This window comes from Cetorhinus maximus, chromosome 6 (genome assembly GCF_964194155.1).
Source record: "Cetorhinus maximus chromosome 6, sCetMax3.hap1.1, whole genome shotgun sequence".
Lineage (NCBI taxonomy): Eukaryota > Metazoa > Chordata > Chondrichthyes > Lamniformes > Cetorhinidae > Cetorhinus > Cetorhinus maximus.
This window is the reverse complement of record NC_135884.1, coordinates 88122663-88143792: the sequence shown is the minus strand read 5'-3', so window position 1 is coordinate 88143792 and position 21130 is coordinate 88122663. Positions and strand designations below refer to the sequence as shown.

At 44.0% G+C, this 21130-nt stretch overlaps 1 protein-coding gene across 1 annotated transcript in view; it reads left to right on the top strand.

Moving 5' to 3' along the window:
• exoc3l1 (exocyst complex component 3-like 1) overlaps window positions 1-21130 on the top strand; it is a 90939-nt gene that overhangs the window by 39585 nt on the left and 30224 nt on the right. The window contains exons 5-7 of the mRNA XM_078543985.1: window positions 12759-12879; window positions 17191-17316; window positions 19165-19265. Of these exons, the coding sequence (XP_078400111.1) occupies window positions 12759-12879; window positions 17191-17316; window positions 19165-19265 (348 nt within the window). The remainder of the gene's footprint in view (window positions 1-12758; window positions 12880-17190; window positions 17317-19164; window positions 19266-21130) is intronic.

Sequence of the window (21130 nt, the reverse complement as noted above, 5' to 3'; positions counted from 1 at the left end):
TCTTCAGCTACACTTTCTGGTTCAGAGCAGGGTTGCGTTTCATTTGTTTTCCGTAAGAATTTCTGGTTTCTCCTGTACTGTTGTCCATTTGGAATCTGCACTATGTAAGACCTTGGTTCTTCTGTGATTCCTGTGACAACAGCAGAGTTCCTGATTCCTTCATGCTGAATCCTCACTGTCTTTCCCATGTTCAGGTCTAACAGTTGGGGTGCAGTTGGAAGCTTAATGCTTAGTCTTCTTCCCAACAGGAGCTGTGCTGGAGATGATCCAATGCCCTCTAATGGAGTATTCCTGAAATCCAGCAGAGCCAGGTAGGGGTCTCTACCTTTGCCTTCTTCAACAGGTGTTTTAAGGTCTGCATGGTATGTCCCACCATTCCGTTGGATTATGGATATTTGGGATTTGGCAGTGTGGCAAAACTCCCAGTCCTGTGCAAATTTGTGAAACTCAGTGCCTGAGAATTGTGGACCATTATCTGAGATGAGCACTCTAGCTATGCCGTGGCGAGCAAAAATTGATTTTCAATGGTTTATTACAATGATGCTCTTATTATCATTCCTCAGCAGCAGACTCAAAAAACTTTGAGTAATTATTTACTGCTAGTAGGTGCTCACTGTTGTCAAATGTGAACAAGTCCACTCCAATTTTCTGCCAGGGCCTCTCTGGAACACTGTACGGTTGAATTGGTTCTTCTGGTTGTGACTTGCTGTACTTTTGGCACACTGCACACACATTCACCATTTCCCCAATTTGTGCTCCCATTCCAGGCCAATACATTACATCTCGAGCTCTTCTCCTGCATGTTTCCATACTGAGGTAACTTTCATGTATGCTCTGCAACATTTCTTTCCCCAGTGTCGCAGGAATTATGATCTTTTCTCCCTTGAAAAGTATTCCTTCTGCTACATGAAGTTCCTCACAAAAGTTTCAGTACCCTTGTACAGCAGAAGGGGCTCCGCTCCGATATGTGGGCTAGCCAGTTTACACAATCTGCTGCAGTTTTCTCAGGGTGGCATAATTCTTGGTCGCTTCCCTGATCTCATCCAGTTTGGTTACAGCCACAGGTGAGTTCTCTGTCAGCATGTGAACCTGTGCTTCCATTTCTTTATCCTCTTCCTCCGTGATGGGTAGGTATGCACGTGACAGAGTGTCTGCGATGTACATTTTCTTACCTGGTTTGTATTTAACTCTGACCTGGTACTTCTGCAGAAGCATTAGTAATCTTTGGCTTCTTGGTAGTGCATAGTTCAGGGGCTTTTTAAGTCTGAAGCTAATCAAGCTTCCAAAGGCTTATAATCAGACTCTACCTCCACATCTTTGCCATAGACAAACTGGTGGAAGCGTTCTAGGCCAAACACAATTGCTAGCATTTCTTTCTCTATTTGGGCATATTGCTGCCGTGCTTCAGTCATTGCCTTTGAAGCGTATACCGCTGGTGCCTCATTTTGCAAGAGGGCAGCCCCCAGGCCAGTCTTTGAAGCACCCACGGAGATCTAGACCAGCTGAGTGACATTGTAATACTTTAACGCTGGTGCCTGGGTCAGTGTTCTCTTCAGACTGATCAAAACTTCCTGGTGACTTTGTTCCCAGTGCCATTCCACATCATTTTGTAGAAGGTCTCTGAAATGTGCTGTCAGGTCTGACATGTTCGGAATGAATTTCCCAAGATAGGAAACCGTTCCCAAAAACCTCTCCAAGTCTTTCTTGCATTCTGGGGGTGGCATGTTCATGACTGCTTTGATTTTACTCGGGTCCAACTTCAGTCCCTCACTGGTTAGCACATGTTCCAAGTACCTGATTTCATGAAGACCTATTTTGGCACTTTTCCTTCTTCAACTTGAGGTTCCTTTCTCTAGCTCTGGCCAGCACCTGCCTCAGTCTGTGGCTGTGTTCTTCTCATGAGGCTCCCCAGACCAGCACATCATCAATATAGGTTTCCATGCCCTCTAACCCTTCAAATAGTTGCTTCATTGTTCTGTGGAACACCTCCAGAGCTGAATTAATAACAAAGGTAAGCGTAAAATCATGTATCGTCCATATGGTGTGTTGAAGGTACAGAGTTAGGAGCTGAATTCATCCAGCTTGACGCCAGAAGCCTGAACTTGCATCCAAGTCCGAATAGTTAGTAGCAGCAGCTAGCTTACACGTGATCTCTTCTACTGTGGGCAGCTGGTAATGCTCTCGTTGTACTGCCTGGCTTAGGTCTCTGTGATCCAGACAGACTCGCAGATTCCCATCTGATTTTTCTACAATTACAATTGAATTAACCCACTTTGTGGGTTCTTCAATTTTCTTGATGATGTGAAGTTTCTCCATTCTGACCAACTCTGCTTTCAGTCATTCTCTCAGCTTTATTGGTATTTTTCTGGGTGGGTGTATTTTGGGTGTCACAGTTTTGTAAATCTTGATGGTGTGTTCTCCTTTTAGGCAGCCAATCCCCTGGAATACATCTTTATACTCGCTCAGGATGTCACCAGCGGTGACAGTCATTATTCTCTTGATTAGCTTCAGATTTTCACAAGCTTTGATTCCAAGAATGGGTTTTGCATCAGTTTTCACCACGATGAATGGAAATGTTCGAGACAGTTTTTTGTAGTTCACTTTAAGTGTGCACTTGCCTTCTACTGCAATTTTTTCACCTGTATAATTAGGCAGCTTCACTTTTGTTTTAGTTAGCTGTTTTTCTTTGCTTATCTTATGATACAGGCTTATGGGAATGACACCTGTGTCAAGCTTGAAATTCACCATCATGTTGGCAATTTTAAAATCAACCTTCTATTCGTCATCTTTGGAATTTGTTGTTACTGCACCAATGAAAAGTTCCGTTTCGGTGTTTGTGTCAATCATGGGCACTTTCTTCAATTTACACATCTCAGCGAAGTGATTTAATTTATCACAGTTCTTACACAGCTTTCTGTAGGCTGGACAACAATGTGGTAAATGCTCTGTTCCGCATCGGCTGCATTTAAATGTTTTAATAGCAGTTTTGTTCTTTTTACGTTCAGACTGTCTATTTGTTCTTTCCCGGGGCTGTTTCTGTTTAACTGCAACTGGCTGCTTGACCATATGTGGCTTATCATCTTCTATCATCTGTTCAACCTGGCATTTTGTTGTCTCTGCCGCTCTGCAGATATTTATTGCTTTCTTCAGAGTGAGATCAACTTCTCTCAAAAGCTGTTCTCTCAGAGTGCATTTACGATTCCACCAATTATTCTACCTTGGATGAGCGATTCTTGAGGCTTTCCAAATTCAAGCAATTTAGCTCATTTTCTCAGCTCAATCATGTACTAATGTTGTCACTGTCTTGTGTGTTCATAAAAAAATCGATATCTTTCATACATGATGTTTTCCTTGGGGGTGCAGCGGGCTTCGAATTTTTCCATTATTTCTTTCAAGTCGTTTTGTTTCTCATCACTTTCAAATGTGTGTGTTATAGATTTCTAGGGCTGCTTCCCCCTGCTATGTGAATAAAGATGGAAGACTGTACCTGAGGGTCTTTTTTATCACTGCCAATCGCTGCGAGGTACAGCTCGAATCGCTGCTGGAACCTCCTCCAGTCTTCAGCAAGATTTCTCTCCAAACTGAGCTCTGTCAGTGGTTTCAGAACCTCCATTGTTGTGTTTAATTTACTTCTGACACCATGTCTTGTTTTTTGTTTCAATAATGCACAAAGGCTGTCGACATTGTAGCTGAGCTAACTTTACTGATAACACACTTTCCTAACATGAACACATATCTTCAGTAATTGAATTCTATCAAGACAGGTTCCAACGTGTGCTATCTGATCTTCAATCCCCAGGTGAGGTGACCCCATATCAAGTACAGATACTGTATTGTATCTAGTACTGGAGTCCATTACCACAATCAACTATTATCATGACAGTATTGTTGGCTGCAGGGAGTTAAGATCTAAAAGGGGTTTTGGAAAGATCTACCTGAGTTATTAAAATGACAGGGTGGTAATATTTTAAATAGAGGTTATTTTTTGAGATGTAGGAGGTTTTTCATATACATTGTTCAGCTTTGTCTCAGGATCTTGGCTTCTGAGAGGATTAGGTATCAAGTCCTCACTTGTTTTATCCCCACTCTGACAATGTTGAGTTTGGGGGATCATGTGCAGGCCCACGTGCCTGGAGTGAAAGGCATTGTTGCTATTGTCTCATGTTCCAATTTGTGCTCACAAGGATGTATGAGAGGATATTTAAATGTCTGCATTATTAATCCAGGCATCTAGATTGTGAGGCAAATTTGGAGGCGGGGCCACATTTCATTAGCCAGGCGGGGACCACATCGTCTTCCTGCCTCAGCCCTGATTAAGTCCAGGGTGGGAGGCTATCTGGCTGCCAATTGAAGCCCTTAAGTAGACAATTAATGCCCACTTAAGGGCCTCATTCTGCTGCTGCTGGTATTCAACCAGTGGCAGATGGGGGACTGGCCATGCAGGAAGCCCAAAAAGTAAACAGGGTTTGCCTGCGGGCACCCAGGTCAGTGCCTGACCAAGAGATCCAGCATTGGGAAGGGGACCTGCTAGAGTCAACCTGCTGCCTTTGCTGCTGACCCCTCTCCCCACCTTCCACAGGATTCCCACCCTGCCTTTGGACTGGGGTCCCTCAGTGGTCCTATGCCTCTGGTGGGTGCATTACCGGCAGCAACCACCACTCCCTTTGGCACTGTCTGCAATGCACAGCTGCCAGCCCCTGATTGGCCAGCAGCTCTTTGTGGGTGGGATTTCCACCCCCAGAGTCATCGATCCTAGGGAAGGTATGCCGCTGTCCACTGAAGTCCTTTTTGGCATTTAATGTGGCAGGCCTTCCTGAGAGAAGGCGCATGAGGGTCTCACTGGCTCTCCAGCTGGTGGGGAGACCCCCGTAGCCTCCATTAAATACCACCCTAGGAAGCAGCTTTGTGGCATCACCTCCAGTACTTGGCTGCCTTACATCTCAGTGATCTAAGCTGGACGCAATACTCAAGACATGGGCTAATGAAAGCACTGTGCAATCTGATGATTACTTTTTCTGACTTATATTCTGTTGTTTCCTAATGTGATTAGACATCCTGTGGCTTTGCTGATTGCTACTCCGTATTGGTTGTACATGCTGAGTGTTAAGACTTCTAGGTCTCTTTCAGCTTCCTCCTTGAATCCTATTCATGATGAACAGTCCATCTGTTTCTCTGTCTTTCATTTACACTGCTCATATTACATTTCATCCAGCACTGTTCTGCCCCTTTCACTTTTTGTCCAATTTCTGCTGTCTCGTTTAATTTTGATATCAGAATTAGGACCACTGGTTTTCTTAAAGTATTTTAATGACCTAGACTTGGGTGCACAGGTCACAATTTCAAAATTTGCAGGTGACACAAAACTTGAAACTATTGTGAACTGTGAGGTGAATAGTGATAGACTTCAACCTGTTGAAATGGGCAAGCCCATGGCAGATTAAATTCAATGCAGAGACATGTGAACTGATTCACTTTGGTCGGGAGATTGAGAAGAGGCAGTATACAAAAAGGGGCACAATTAAAAGGAGTGCAGAAATAGAGAGATCTGGTGATATATATGTGCACAAATCATTGAAAGTGGCAGGGTAGGTTGAGAAAGTTGTTAAAAAGGAATATAAAATCCTCGGCTTTATAAGCAGAGGCATTGAGCACAAAAGCAAGGAAGTTATGATGAACCTTTTATAAAACTCCGATTTGGCCTCAACTGGAGTAATGCGTCCAATTCTGGACACTGCACTTTGGGAAGGATGTGAAGGCTTGAGAGAGAGTGCAGGAGAGGTTTATGGGAATGGTTCCAGGGATGAGGTACTTCAGTTACTTGGATAGGTTGGCGAAGGTAGGCTTGTTCTCCCCAGAGAAGAGAAGGTTGAGAGGAGATTTGGTAGAAATGTTCAAAATCATGAGGGATCTGAACAGAGTGGATAGAGAGAAACTGTTCCCATAGGAAGAAGGGTTAAGAACCAGATGACACTGATTAAAGGTGATTGGCAAAAAGAACAACGGCAACATGAGGAAAATCTTTTATGCAGCGAGTGTTTAAGATCTGGAATGTGTGCTGCCTGAAGATATGGTGGAGGTAGATTCAGTTGGGGCTTTCAAAGCAGAATTGGATAAGCACCTGAAGAGAGAATTTGAAGAACTATGGGGAAAGAGCGGGGGAGTGGGACTGAGTTGCTCTTGCAGAGAGCCAGCAGGGACACAACAGGCCAAATGGCCTCCTTCTGAGTTGTAATCATTCTATGATTCTATCATCTGCAAATTTGACATTTGCTCTGAGCTCTTGAATCCAAGTTATTGATGCAAATTAGAAGCGGAAATGGTCCCAATACCCTACTTTGCCAATCCCTAGTCTATTCTCAGAATTTACTCTCAATTCCTCACAATTTTGAATTTATTGAATAAGACTTTGCATGGTACTTTGTCAAAGCTTTTTTGGAAGTCGGGGTACATAATGTATTCAGGATACTCTCAATCCAGTTAGAATGTCACTTTCTCAAAGAAACTGTGGGAGCTTGGTGAGATGGGATCTTTCCCTTCTCAATCCATGTTCACCACTGCAAACTAGATTACTGTAAAGATAATACTCAAATTTGCTCCTGACATTATTAATTCTTGACATGATATTGAAATAGGATTAATTGGTCTTTACTTGTCTGTTTATTTTTGTGGCCCTTTTAAAAAAGCGTGCCACATTAGCCTTACAATCTACAGGATTTCTGGGTGTGTTCACTATTTCCTCATATAATTCTCTGCCCCACAAATATCTTCCTTGTCTCGCTTAATAATTTGGGATCAATATCGTCCATTGCAGAGGGATTTCTTTGCTTTGACCCAATTTACATTGTCTAAAGATTTCCACTCCAGTTTTATTGAAGTCAATTTCTTTGAATATCGTATAATCCTGTACAATGTATCCATGACCATGTCTCTGATGCCCCTCCTACATTGTAGCTTCCCACTGCCATTTCAGGAATGTTATCCATAGTGCTTTCACTTTTCATCTTACTGTAGATTTGGCCCCTTTCTTGGCTCTAAGTGGCTGCCGGTTCCTCATATCTGGTTCCTGTATGTCTCTCAGAATTAGTCTGCCTTTAATACAATCAAACGTGGTAGAAAGAAATCAGATACTGCGCCCAGAGTTGTTAATTCAAGGTGACTGCTAATTGAAGATGACTGACAGTTAATCTGGTTGAATTTTACCATACGCTTTATAGTAGCAACTCTCTATTGGTACCCAGGTTGTGTGCTATGTCCACGAAATGAATCTAATAACAACTGTCCTGTCGAGCACAAGGGGGTGATAATGGCCTGGAGTGGTAAAGGCACTGCCAATTTTACCCAGTTTGAATACATTTCTTGTAAACTCTCATGTAATGATTCCATGGTGCCTTGTCCAAAAGGTCATTCCCCATGTGCAAGCTGAGTGCCAAACAGTGAGTGGAGGTTATTATTCAAAAAGGGAAGGTACTGAAGAAGTGATTGAAGCTTAATATGGACAAGTCGCTGTGGCCTGGTGGTTACTTCCCAGAACCTTGGAAGGAAGGTATGGAAGAAATGACATCAGCTTTGGCTATTATTTTCCAAAAAAAATCCTCGGAAAGGATATTTGTGCCATAGGATTGGAGAATGGCAGATGTCATTCCTTCCCTCACTCACTCTAACCCCTTCAAAAAGGGAGTCAGGGGTAGGGCAGGACATTAAAAACCATTTGGTATCATATCAGTTGTAGGTGAAGTTCTAGAGTCTACAATATTGAACACAGTTACAAAGGACTTGGGGAAACAGGAATGAATCCAGAAGTGCCAGTATCGATTTCTCAAAGTCAGCTCTTGAGGGATAGAATGCTGAACATGTACAACATCTTCTTTGGAGGGTCCTGGGCAGTTAGGAGCACCCCAATATAGGAAGGACATGAAGAAGACGCATTCACTAGGCTGTTACCATGGATGAAGAGTTACAGTTATAAAGAGTGACTTGAGAAGTGAGAAACTTTTTCATTAGAGTTGAGGACATTGAGCTGATGGAGGTTGTCCTGATTATGATGAGTTATGGATAGTGGTGGGCTGTTTCTCTTGGTCTCTGGTATTGTAACAAAAGAACACAGAATTATGATTATGATTGAAGGTACAATAGCATAGTTTTATGTTACGGAACTAGTAACCCAGAGGTCTGGACATGGACATGAGTTCAAATCCCACCATGGCAGCTGAGAAGTTTAAATTCTGTTCAATAAATCAATATGGAATAAAAACTGCAAGTTCCACTCCAAGTCACACATCACCCTGATATCCCCAATCCTTCATCATTGTTGGATCAAAATCCTGGAACTCTGTCCCTAACAGCACTGTGGGTGTACCTACACCAAAAGGACTGCAGTCATTTAGGAAGATGACTCACCACCACCTTCCCCAGGGCAATTAGGGATGAACAATTGCTGGTTTTGCTGACGATACTCTCATCCCATGAACTTAATTTAAAAAATAATTAAATGGAAAGTCAGAAAACCATCCTTTTTGAATTTCACTTTCTGCCACAAAGCATTGTAGAAAGAGAATTGGATAGATGCTTGAAAACAAAGGAATGATAATGGTAACAGGGAGTGAGTAGGAGAGTGCAATGACATTAGGGCACATATGTAGAAAAACACCAGGTGATTGGCCAAATAGCCACCTTCTGCACTGGAACATTTGCAATCTGCTATGGGAATGAGTTATTGAACCATTAGGGACACCACAGCTGCTGTCATTGAATAGTGATCAATATTGAGAATCCTGGCCTATTGTTTTTCCCTTTGCTAGTCCAGGAACCCTGAGACTGATCCCGTTATCCTTACTGCCACCCCGTGTGAGATCAGCCAATACCACACGGATTGCATATAGGCAGCTTGAAATCTTGGACTGATGCTAAACACAAGCAGACCCCATGGTCCAGATTTTCGCTCCGGGGTCAGGTGCACAGAGAGGGGAGAATTCCCAGCTCTGCAAACCCAATTTTTAAAAATGGCCACTCGTAGGTCAGATTTTTTGTTTGGGGTGGTGGGGGGGGGCACAGGGCGAGAGGCGGGCTGGATGAGAAGTTGACTCTGCCGCCCTGGGAACGAGTGTGGAGGCTGCAGGGTATCAAAGTGAGTTGGGCTGAAGGCCTGCCTCTTTAATTTAATTTTTAAAATGATTAAAACAAAAAAGAGCCCTCCAGCCCTAACCCTTTACCCCTCTTGCCCTCCATACAATCCCCATGCCCCATCCATGCCAATCTATGCCACCTCATGCCCCCACCCACCCCCATGTCCCCTCTTACCCCCATGCCAACACATGTTCCTCTATCCAAACTCATACTCCCGATGCTCCCCACATCCCCATGGCCCTTTATAGCCCCATGCCAACTTAGTGCCAACACATGCCCCCCCACCCATCACCTTTTGCTCTTACCCTCTCCATGCCAACTCACCTAGCTTTCACCATGGACTTCAGGAGCCATGCTGACATAAAATAGCTATGTGTCTTGACCACATCACTATTTTAAACAAAGAACACTATTTGATTCCTACAACTAATCTCTTAGGAAAACAAATATTTCTATTCTATACCAAGTTGGAACTGTGAATCAAACTGCTCACTTAACAGGCACCCCACTGTGATATTGTTGGTTTGTACAAACAGCCATTGCAGCACAAATCCTATAATGTAGCCCACAGGCTTATGTCAACAGACAGAATGAAATATCAAGCGCTGATTTTTTTTTTGAAACCCAGACTTTTTAAAATTTAAAGCCCAGCCCAGTTAGATCCATTTACAGATTTGGCAGTTCCAATGAATTTTGACTGTTCTGACAGCTTTGACAGTTTTGACAGTTCCAATTAGTTTATGCACTTTTTACACACACTCATGTTTATTTTTAAGAATCCCAAAGGGTGCCTTACCTCTTCCAAATGGTCCCAGCACCATATTCACAGGGGTACCTTACCTCTCCAAAGGGGTACCCTGGCTATCCAAATGAATCCACTAAGTTCAGACCAGCTGTTACCTGGTCTAATCTGCACAAACCAGGTTTCACACTCTGGGCTAGCAAAATCCCACTTCAGTGCAGGCTGCTGATTTAAATGGCTGGCTGCCTCTGTAAACCGCTCATGTGTGAACCCTGGCCTGATTCAAGTCCCACCTCGATGAAAATAGGAAATCCCATGTTCAGGGGCCTCTCAATTGTGGCAAATTCTGGGCCTAGATTTCACTTATGGTCTGTGCTGAGTTTGCTGGTATCAATGAAGGTCAGTGAAGGGACGTAAGGTGTCAGTCCCGTACATGGTTATGCAGAGGTTAGACTACAGGGTGAGTAATCCAGAAAAGATTAGTTCAATTTCCACCATGCCAGTTTGAGAATTTGAATTCAGTTAAAATAAACTTTGGAAATAAGATAATTTCAGTGAAAAGACAGCTATCAGATAGTTGTAAAATTCTATTCCTTGATCTCACCTATATGTAACTCCAGGCCCACTCCAATAGGCTCCGTAGGCCCTCTGAAATGGGTTGGTTTTATCAATATCCAACACTTGTGTCAGTGGGAATATTAGAATCATAGAATGGTTACAGCACAGAAGGAGACATTCTGTCAGTGGATTGGTAGGCACAATGGCCTCCCGGCACCTGTACCTATTCATGTGTACTTTACCATTGGAGACTCCTGGGCACTGAGGGGGATTGTCCATGTGAAACAGACACTGTTTGGCCCAACGCTCGGGTTTCCAGCCCTCAGTGGGTTTGAATTGGAGTCCTCCTGTAGACGTTGAGGAAGTGGAGGGTTGTTTACATTCGGAGCCTGTCAGTGAAAAGTCCACTGATGGATGGGGAACGTGGCTTGCAGTGTGCTGTTTAGTTTGGCTAAACGGTGTCGCTGGCAATCACCAGGGAGGAGGGCTCCAACTGTTTAGTGTTTGGACGACAGCTAAACAAGAAATATGATTTATTTATCAAGCCCCATTCTGTTTCCAGGATGTGTAAAGTTGTGTTATCCTTTCTAAAATATTGTTCTTGCAGACACTCCCTTCTCAGGCTCAGTCTTTGTGCCTGGTTTTGGATGTCTCAGTGCACTGAAGCCCAAGGTCTTCCTGAATCAAGATGAGCCAAACTTGGATATTCTTGAGCTGACCCTGGTCCACACCCCATGGCAGGTAGTTGCTTTCAGGATCTGCAGCACACAAAACCAACTTTGAGTCCAGCTGGCATCAACTCATATTTAGAAAGCTCGGAGCTGGGTTTTAATTGCCAAAGGAGGTCCAAGTAGGCATATTGCCAGATAGCACTGCATGAGCTTGCGTTCAGATTCTGCCAAGGATCAATGAAAGTGTGATTAAAATGTTGAGGGAATGTTGTCCCTACAGGGCTGAGAGAATAAGGAGACATTTGACATCTAGCAGCTGGTTAGAAAGTGTTCATTTCTGCATGGGTCTTTCTGGTTGTCTGAAACTTCAATGGAAGAGCCACTAAAACCCCTAAACTCCAAACCCCAGATAAGTCTTCCAATCAGCAGTTAGCAGAATGAGAATCCCCAATATGAGTCTTCTTGGTGCCAAATGGTTAAGCATTCATATACATATCACAACCTTGCCACATATTTGAGGCTGACACTCCAGTGTAATACTGAGGGAGTGCCGCATTGTCAGAGGGGCCATTCTTTGAATGAGCCATTAAGTGATAATGCTATCTGTCTGTTGAGACGAATCTGGAAGACCATTTTTTCCCTTAACCGACATCACTAGACATAGAAGTACTTTTCTAGACAGCTATGTTACTGGACTAGGAATCCAGAGGACAGGACTATTGATCTGATAGATATTTCAAATCCCACCACAGCAGCTGAGGAATTTAGATTCAGTTAATTAAATAAATTGGGGATAAAAAGTTAGTCTCAGTAATAGTGACCATGTAACTACCAAATTGTCATAAAAAACCATCTGGTTCACTAATGTCCTTTAGGAAAGGAAATCTGCCGATTTTACCCAGTTTGGCATATATGTGGCTCAAACCCACAGCAATGTGATGACTTTTAACTGCCCTCTGAAATGGTTTAGCAAGCCATTCAGTTGTATGAAAAGCAATAGCATGAGAGACTACAGCAGTTTAAGAAGATGGCTTGCCATTAGCTTCTCAAAGGCATTTGGGGGTGGGCAATAAACACTGGCCTGTGAATGACTAAATTATAGAATGCTTAGTTGCCACATTCTCCTGCATGACAACAGTCAAGTACTTCAAAAATTTAGATGTCATAACCTTTTAAAGGCAAGAATTATTTTAATGCTAATTCATTGAAGTGGAGCATGGCTCCTGAATGAGATGGTCACATTTTCTGCACTGTACAAAGGATGGTAGAAGCAGATTCAGGAACAACTTTCCAAAGGGAATACTTGAAAAGGAAAAAGTTGCAGGTCTATAGGGAAAGAGCAGGCAAGCGGGACTAATTGGGAAGCCCTTTCAAAAAGCGAGCATAAACATGATGGGCTGAATGGCCTCCTTCTGGGCTGAAAGATTCAATGATTTAAGTCATCCTTTCTCCCATACGCCTGAATAAATTGTCTCCCTCCCTCATGTCGCCCTTCTCACCATCAAAGAATCTTAATGACCATTGACAGGAAGCCCCACTTCAGAAGAAACTACTGCAAATACGTCCAGTAATTGCCTAGGAATGTTAATCATTTGTGACGTTTTTCCTGTAATGGTATTATCACAACCTTGCTTCCTGTTTTCCTCTTTTGTTTCTTCCTTTAGCAGCCCAGAAATGGTATCTCACCCTGATCTCTCTCCTGATGTTGACATTGCCTCACCGGGCCCCCTGATTTCTCAAGATGCACTGGAGCAGCTGCAGAATAAATATATTAATGCTGTCCGGGTAAGTTGAGACCTTTAAATAAATTTGGGAGGGCTCACTTGGAACTTGTATTTGTCAGATTCCATGTGCAAACCTGAACTTTAAGCAAAAAAATACATAAATACTTTTAAGACAAAACAAATAATGGTTCACCATGTGTTGCTGAGCTATGCGGGCCCAATGTACAATCCTCAACCTGTGCTAAATAAGTTGACCTCACCTCAGTTAAGCATCAGACGCCAACATTGAGCTCAGAACCTCAGGGTGTGAAGGGGAGACACAAACAAAAGTTCCTATCTTAGTTGCCATGCAGTGACCCTCTCTGGGGAGCACATGTGCATGTAGCACTCAAAGGAACAGAGGGTCAGTCTGGGCAGTGATGGCCGAAATTGTCAAATAGCCCACAGGCCCAGTCAAGGTGCCAGTGCCCCTTGAGGTGGGCAACTGTATCTCCAAGAGAGGAATGGAGAAAAAGCTGTGTGGAAAAACATGCTGTATAATATTGGAGAGGCCATCCCACTGATAGAACTACATAGAAACTACAACAAAAAAAAAGGCCCTTCAGCTCCCCCCTGTTCGTGTTGGTGTTTATCCTCCATATCAGCAGCAGTCCTTACCCTGTTTGCCTGCTTTGTTCCTGTATTCTTTTATCCTTCTTTCCTTCAGCCATTTTTTAACCTATTCTTAAATATTGACCTAGGTTCAGCTTCAATTACCCATGGTGCATTCCACAACCTCAAAAGCAATCTGAAAATAAGTCTTCTGCTCTCTGTCCTAAATCTCTTTTTAAATCTCTAATAAATATCGAATCAATAAGAGAATTTTCCTGCTGGTTGCGTTTTGCCTGGTTAAGTTCATATTAAATACGCTGGCAACCAGCGCTAACCATGAGATGATATTGTACTATAACCAATGGTAACCATGGGATGATATCACAGTGGTGATCATGTAATCCAGATAACCATGGTAATGCTCTGAGGACCTAGATTCGATCCCAGGGCTCAGTCAAGGTGCCAGTGCCCCTTGAGGTGGGCAGCTGTATCTCCATTTGAACCCAATAAAAATCTGGAATTAAAAGTCATAAAAAACCCATCTGGTTCACTAATGTCCTTTAGGGAAGGAAATCTGTCTTCCTTACCTGGTCTGGCCTATGTGTGACTCCAGACCCACAGCAATGTGGTTGACTCTTAAGCCATTCAGTTGTATCAAACCACTAACAAGTCGATAAGGAATGAAACCAGACGGGCCACCCAGCATCAACTTAGGCACTGGAAATGACAATGGCCTTCACTGTCGCTGGGTCAAAATCCTGGAACTCCCTCCCTAACAGCACTGTGGGTGTACCTACACCACAGAATCTGCAGCAGTTCAAGGAAGCAACTCACCATCACCTTCTCAAGGGCCACAAATGCTGGCCTAGCCAACTGCGCCCACATCTCTTAAATAAACAATCAAAAAAACTGTTTTAGCTGGATCTGACTAGATCACATCAAACACTATCAGGCCCAGCTCTCCTCTACCAAAACTGTCCCCTGCTCCAGCATCATCCTGGAATGTAAAGGTAGCTCTCCCTCCCAACTTCATTTCTTCAATATCAACCATTTCCTTAAACCTCTCTTCCTTTTCCTCCTCCGCCCTCAGCCTCAAAAAGTGTTACCATCTGTTCTGCCTATGCCACATCCTCTGTCTCCTAGTCTGCTCATCAAAATTTCCCCCAATGCTCACCCTTGCTCTAGCCCAGAGCTCACATTTTACTCTGGGTTTTTCTTCTATTTCCCCTCATGCACTCTCCAAGCTTATCTTATCCATGAAACCACTTCCTTCCCCTGTGATCTGATTCCCACTAAACTTCTGACCATATTGCCTGCTTTTCTGATCCCTGTGCTAGTCGATATTGTAAGAAACCCCCCTCTCCTCAGGTACCTGTCACCCTCCCTTTCAAATTTGCCACAATCACCCACTTGCTCAAAAAAAACCAACCTCAATCACTCCATCCTTACATACTAGCACCCCATTTCTCACCTTCCCTTCCTCTTCAAAGTCCTTGAATATTTTGTCAACTCCCAAACCTGTGCCCACCTTTCTTGCAACTCTGTGCTTGATCCAGTCCAATTAGGATTCTTCCCCTGCCACAGCACTGAACAAGTTCTTATCAAGGTCACAAATTACAACCTGGGACTGTTATTGTGGAAAACTATCCCAGCTCATCCTTTGCGACCTGACTGCATCCATTGACACAGTTGACCTCACCATCCTTCTCCAACATCTCTCCTTCTTGGGGCAGCTGTGTGGTACTGCCTTCACCTGGTTCCACACTTATCGATACAGTCATAGCCAAGGAATCATCTGCAATGACTTCTCTTCCCTCCCATGCACCATTACCTCCAGAGTCTCCAAAGTACAGCATTTTTGCATACTTTTCGTTTTAAGTTTCATCAAACAATGGCAACCTAACTGCACCTTCTCACAAACAAAGGTCTCTGACAGTTGCCCCTAATCTAGAACACTGGGTTTACTTAAGTTACCTCCCCAGCTGTTTGTTTAATCAGGGAGACCTGTGACAACTGCATTGGAGACCCAAATTCTTCCTTTAACTATCCTGTTCCTATGGTCCTAGTGCCCTGTAGCTTGGGAAGTGTATGTACACTTCATCACACTTTATAATATCACACTGGTAACTATGGGGTGATGTCACACTGGTAACCACCGGTAACCATGGGGCGATGATGTCACACTAGTAACCACTAGTAACCATGGGGTGATGTCACACTGGTAACTACCAGTAACTATGGGGTAATGTCACACTGGTAACCAAGCAACGGCATCATGCTGGTAAACATGGGATGGTATTACAGTTAACCACATAATGGTGTCGCACTGGGTATGAAGGCGAACATCAGGTGGGAACTAGATTGGACACTGTGAGGGAGTGTGGGTACTGAGCAAGGTTAGGAATGAAGTTTGGTGTAACTCTTTTTTTCTCTTTGCGACACTGAAATCTTGCAAAATTCTGCTGGACATGTACAAGACTGTAGATTCTGTAGAGAATACAGATGAACATTCACCGGGAATGAATAAATCAAATTCTGCATGAATGGCATGAATTTTTTCCAGGGAATCATATTCCACGATATAATCTGTTTTTCCATGAAAACTACAAATCAGTGACCTTGCTGATATCTACTCATTGGTGCCTTCGATGGAGACTCTGTATAAAATATTTGAAAAGATACATTATTCCACTCAGATTATTAACATGAAATAAATCTGGTAAAATTCCCAGAATTTATTCAATAAATTCAATAAATACAAACCAAACTGTACATACGAAGGATGGGTGAAGTACTGGGACCTCCCTCAGAGCCAGAAACCAGCAACAGTAGGGGAGGAAGGGAGAGTATTGGCAGAAAACAACAATTTCCTTAGAGCCTGAGAGACCACCCAGTTTAGGGTTATTTCACAAAATGCTGATGCCCACTAACTCACCTCAGCATGCGGCCAAGCCCCTTTAAGGAGTAGCTGGCTATCTCTTTGTGGAACCCACTGGTCTCTTGCTACTGTTACACGGTGGTGAAAAGGGGAGACTGTCAAAAACAAAAACAGAATTACCTGGAAAAACTCAGCAGGTCTGGCAGCATTGGCGGAGATAAAAACAAAAAACTACTGCGGATGCTGGAAATCCAAAACAAAAACAGAATTACCTGGATTGTCATCCTGTTAGGCTCCTGCCAGAAATCAGACCTCTGTTTATTACTGACAGCAAACAGTAACCAGGAGCAGGAGGGGGGAGGAGAGGGCTGAGGAGAGAGGGGAAGGAGGAGAAAGGAGAGAGTGTTAACGTTGCAATCCTGTCACAATGAAGTGCATGCTCTAGTTGTAAGTAAGAGCAGCCTTTACCAATTGGGGAAAGGCTAGGGCATTATTCTTAAGTATATAAGAACAGGTTTCCACCTTGGGGGAGGGGAAGGGGAAAGGGAAGAAAAGGGGGCCTGTGTTCTGTGAATAACCCTGTGTTGAGGAAAGACTGGCTCCAGATTCCTCCTTTACTCAGTGAATGAGCAACAATTTATAACAGAGAGGAGGAGAGGGTGTTAGTTCCAATAATTCTATGTTGAGGAAGAATGAGTCTGAAGCTAGCCTGTACCCTAAAACATGTTTATTTCCAAGACAGCAAAGTGACAGGCTCTCCCAGTTCTACCCCTGTCTGTTGGAGGTAGAGTGTTACTCAGAGTGGCTGCTTAAATTCGGAGAGAAAAAGCCAGAATTGTCAGCAGAATAAAATTTATTTAAAATGAATAAGGCCCTTGATTTTTCATTATTTCTTCATTCTAGCTGGCTGTGTCGGACTGGATGCAGAAAGCATTGGAAGCTGAGGTGAACGATTGGCACAGGGAGGAGGAACCTGAGTCTGACCATGAGGGTTACTGCCACTCCAGCCTGCCGGTGATTGTGACCCAGGTCAGTGAAAGGCCAGCACTATAAGGAGAACTCAGTGCGTTTAGATTGTTCAATGTCATGGACAGTACTGGAGCAGGATGTGCTGGGAGTATCACGAGGCATTGGGGGCCAGCAGCCAGTTAAAGACTGCTGCTATTCATGACATTTTCTGTTTTCTTTGATACATAGATGGCCCCATGTCTTCTTGATTTAAAAAAAACAGTAACAAGGAAGGGTGACCCTATTTTCTGCAGAAGGGCATTGAAGAACAAGATTCTCCCTCCTTCCCCAGGCCTCCCAAAGGCTCGTTTGTTGCCATGGTGAGGCCCTCTAACTGAAATAAAACCTGAATCTTTAATGAGCCCTTTGCACACAGGTTGCTAGCATAGCTAATCATATTGAAATACATCAGACTCATCAGAGGCCATGGTCCTCCAGCCCTGATAATTTAAGATCAAGGTACCAATTTTTCCTCTTAATCTGGGAGCACTGAAGCTGTGTGTCTGTGGCTCAGTAGTAGCTCTATCACCCCTCAGTCAGAAGCTTGTGGTTTAAATGCCACTTCAGAAACTTGATCATATAATCCAGGCTAGTACTGAGGGAGTGCTGCACTGTTGGAGGTGCCCTCTTTTAGATGAGACATTCAGTCAAGGTTCTGCTTGCCCTCTCAAGTGAATGTAAAAAAGATCCCATGGCACTAACTTAAAGAAGAGCAGGGGAGTTATCCCTGGTGCCCTCACTAATATTTATCTCTCAACCTACATCACTAAATAAGGTTATCGGGGATCATCACATTGCTGATGGTGGAACTTGCTTTGCACAAATTGGCTGCTGCGTTTCCTGTATTATAACAGTGACTACACTTCAGAAATACTTTATTTGCTGTAAAGTGTTTTGGGACATCATGAGGTTGTGAAAATTCTTTTCTTTCTTTTCTATTTTTCTCACCTGTGCCCGAGTCCTATTAGTATCAGGTACCCTCCTGCACCCATGGGTGGGGTTGATGGTGAGGATAGGCTATTTCACCATGTTGGGCAGTGCAGTTGAACCTGCCCTAACCTCACCAAAGATCCACACACAGTTCTGGATTACTGGACTGGGATGAGGAGCCGAACTGATATTTTCTCCCACCCTTAACCCAGGGACATTGATACCAACTGTGGCAGCCACACGGGCCTGAAATCTGCCTCCGGGGGTCGTAACTCCGATGTCAAGGTAAAAAGTGGGTCCCGAGTCCACACTTGGCAGCAGCAGGACCTCCTTGGTAATTTTACCACAGCCAGCCTCCTAATTAGCCACCTATGAGCCCGCCATCTGATTCGGGACAGTGGGCAGGCTCCTGATGCCTCCGGCCCAATCAGAGGGCCAGCAGCCTCAGGCAGTGCCACTGGGGGAAGTGAGCACTGCTAAGGTACGCACAAGACCCGGCACCTACAGCAAGTTAAGTTCCAAACGTAAAAGAATTAAGGGGCCGCGGGTCAGGGAGGACACCCCTCTGGGGAGATTGGAGGGGCTGGTGTCTTCCCTTGCATTCCCCACACCAAGGATGAATTTAGAATAGAGATGGTGACTACCTAATTAGTGTGGGTCATTACCTCAATCTGTGATACACACTGACACTGAGCTATTAGGTGGATGTTATAGGTTGCAGTGTATAAACTGACCAGTAAGAAAACAAACTTGATAGTGCATTTCCAATAGTTTTTGCATACCTAAATCAATAGTTAAAGGAATAATAACTGGAATTTTAAAGACGATGAACAGGCAATGGGACCAAATACACATTTCCTGACAGAAGTTAAGTTTTACATTGTGTTGTGTTTTGTGCGCAGTTGCTTTGACCTTCAAACTTTGCCCTTTTCCATCCAGATGTTGGAAGAGAATGTCCAGGTGGCGATGGTGATCAGTGACTCTCTCAGGGACCAAATGGTGGCAATGGCCCTACAGGAACTGGAATCTTTCTTGTACAGGTAACCAATTAATATAGGAAATGGTGTAAGTTTATACTTGCTGCACGGCTCACAGCTTGTATTGTGACCGTAGAATGATGCCATTTATTTGCGAGGAACTGTTACGTGTGTCACAATTTCCCAAACCAACAGATAAATCTGTTGACAATGAATAATTTTGTGTTTTGAACTGAACCAGACAAGCAAGAATCACAGAATCACAGAATCAGTGCAGAAGAGGCCCTTTGGCCCATCGAGTCTGCACTGACACGTGAGAAACACCTGACCTACCTACCTAATCCCATTTACGAGCACTTGGCCCATAGCCTTGAATGTTATGACGTGCCAAGTGCTCATCCAGGTACTTTTTAAAGGATGTGAGGCAACCCGCCTCCACCACCCTCCCAGGCAGCGCATTCCAGACCGTCACCACCCTCTGGGTAAAAAAGCTTTTCCTCACATCCCCCCTAAACCTCCTGCCCCTCACCTTGAACTTATGTCCCCTCGTGACTGACCCTTCAACTAAGGGGAACAGCTGCTCCCTATCCACCCTGTCCATGCCTCTCATAATCTTGTACACCTCGATCAGGTCACCCCTCAGTCTTCTCTGCTCCAAAGAAAACAACCCAAGTCTATCCAAAAGATAGACTTTTGGACAAACAAAAAGTTGAAGGGGTGTTTGAAAGGGATGCTGAGCAGCTCAAATAGCCAACCTCACCAAATTGGTTCAGTGTCCATCAATGGCCAGTTTCTTAAATCTGTTGGGGTTCTCCCAATTTCCATCATTGCTTCAATGGAAAGCCTGGTAAAGACAGCCATTGACAGCATCTTTCCAGGTTATCTGTCGAACTACCTCCACTACAGCTGGAGACCAAGAGAATCCCCATCCAAGTTTATCCTAGCAACTTTGATTTATTTATTTTGTACTTTCAGGAATTTTTTGGCAAAACATTCACACAAATTTGTTTATTTGTGTGACTGTGGCATGCAGCTGAATCCACTGCTGAAAGCAGCACGTCTCAGCTGGGGGCCCAAGTTTGTGCCAGGCTAGCATCACTTAAGCCAGACTGCGTCTCTGAAAGGCCAGGTGCATTCTGGTTGCAGCAGGGGCCTGAGCTGTTGGGAAAACATTTGAAAACCTTCAGGAAGGACCCAAAATGATGCTTCAGGCAAGAGGACATACCCCCCAGCTTTTCGGATGCTGCGCAGGAGTTGTTAGTGCAGGAGGTGGACCAGAGGAGAGAGATTCTCTTCCCTCAGGGGGCCAGGGGGCCCCTGAGACAGGTGCTGAGAAGGCAGGCGGAGCAAGTGGCCATGGTGATCAATGCCACCAGTCTGACACTGAGGACTTAGATGCAGTGCCGCAAGAAGGCCTTGCATGAGTGGTCAAGGTCAGTGAATGTCCCTTTTCATGCCATGTCCTACCAACTGCACCACTGGCCTCACCCATTGCTTTATTTACCTCACCTCCTTCCCTCACCTACCAACAATCTATCACAACTACAAGTCAAATTTCATATATGCTTCACAGACCCTCACGCATTTAGCACCGCTGGAAGCTGAACACTTGGATCTCAGAGCTTACACATACTGCCAGCTATTCAACTATACCAGGCACATCACCCACTCCCTGTTGACTTAACCAAGTTTTCACAAATCTTCTAATAACCCAGCACTCCCATTAATTCTGCAAGAGAGAGTAGACAGTCAAACTCAACTAACCTGAAAGTTGGATGGTGATGTCTTTCAGCAGTGTGGGTGGAGGGTAGGGGTCATGTTCAGCTGCACCTATTTATGGGATGGTGTTAACTGGAGCAGAGAGGTCAGGTTATGCATAAAATCAGAGTTAGACACTGATCTGCCTACTCTGCATCTTGCCAGCAAAA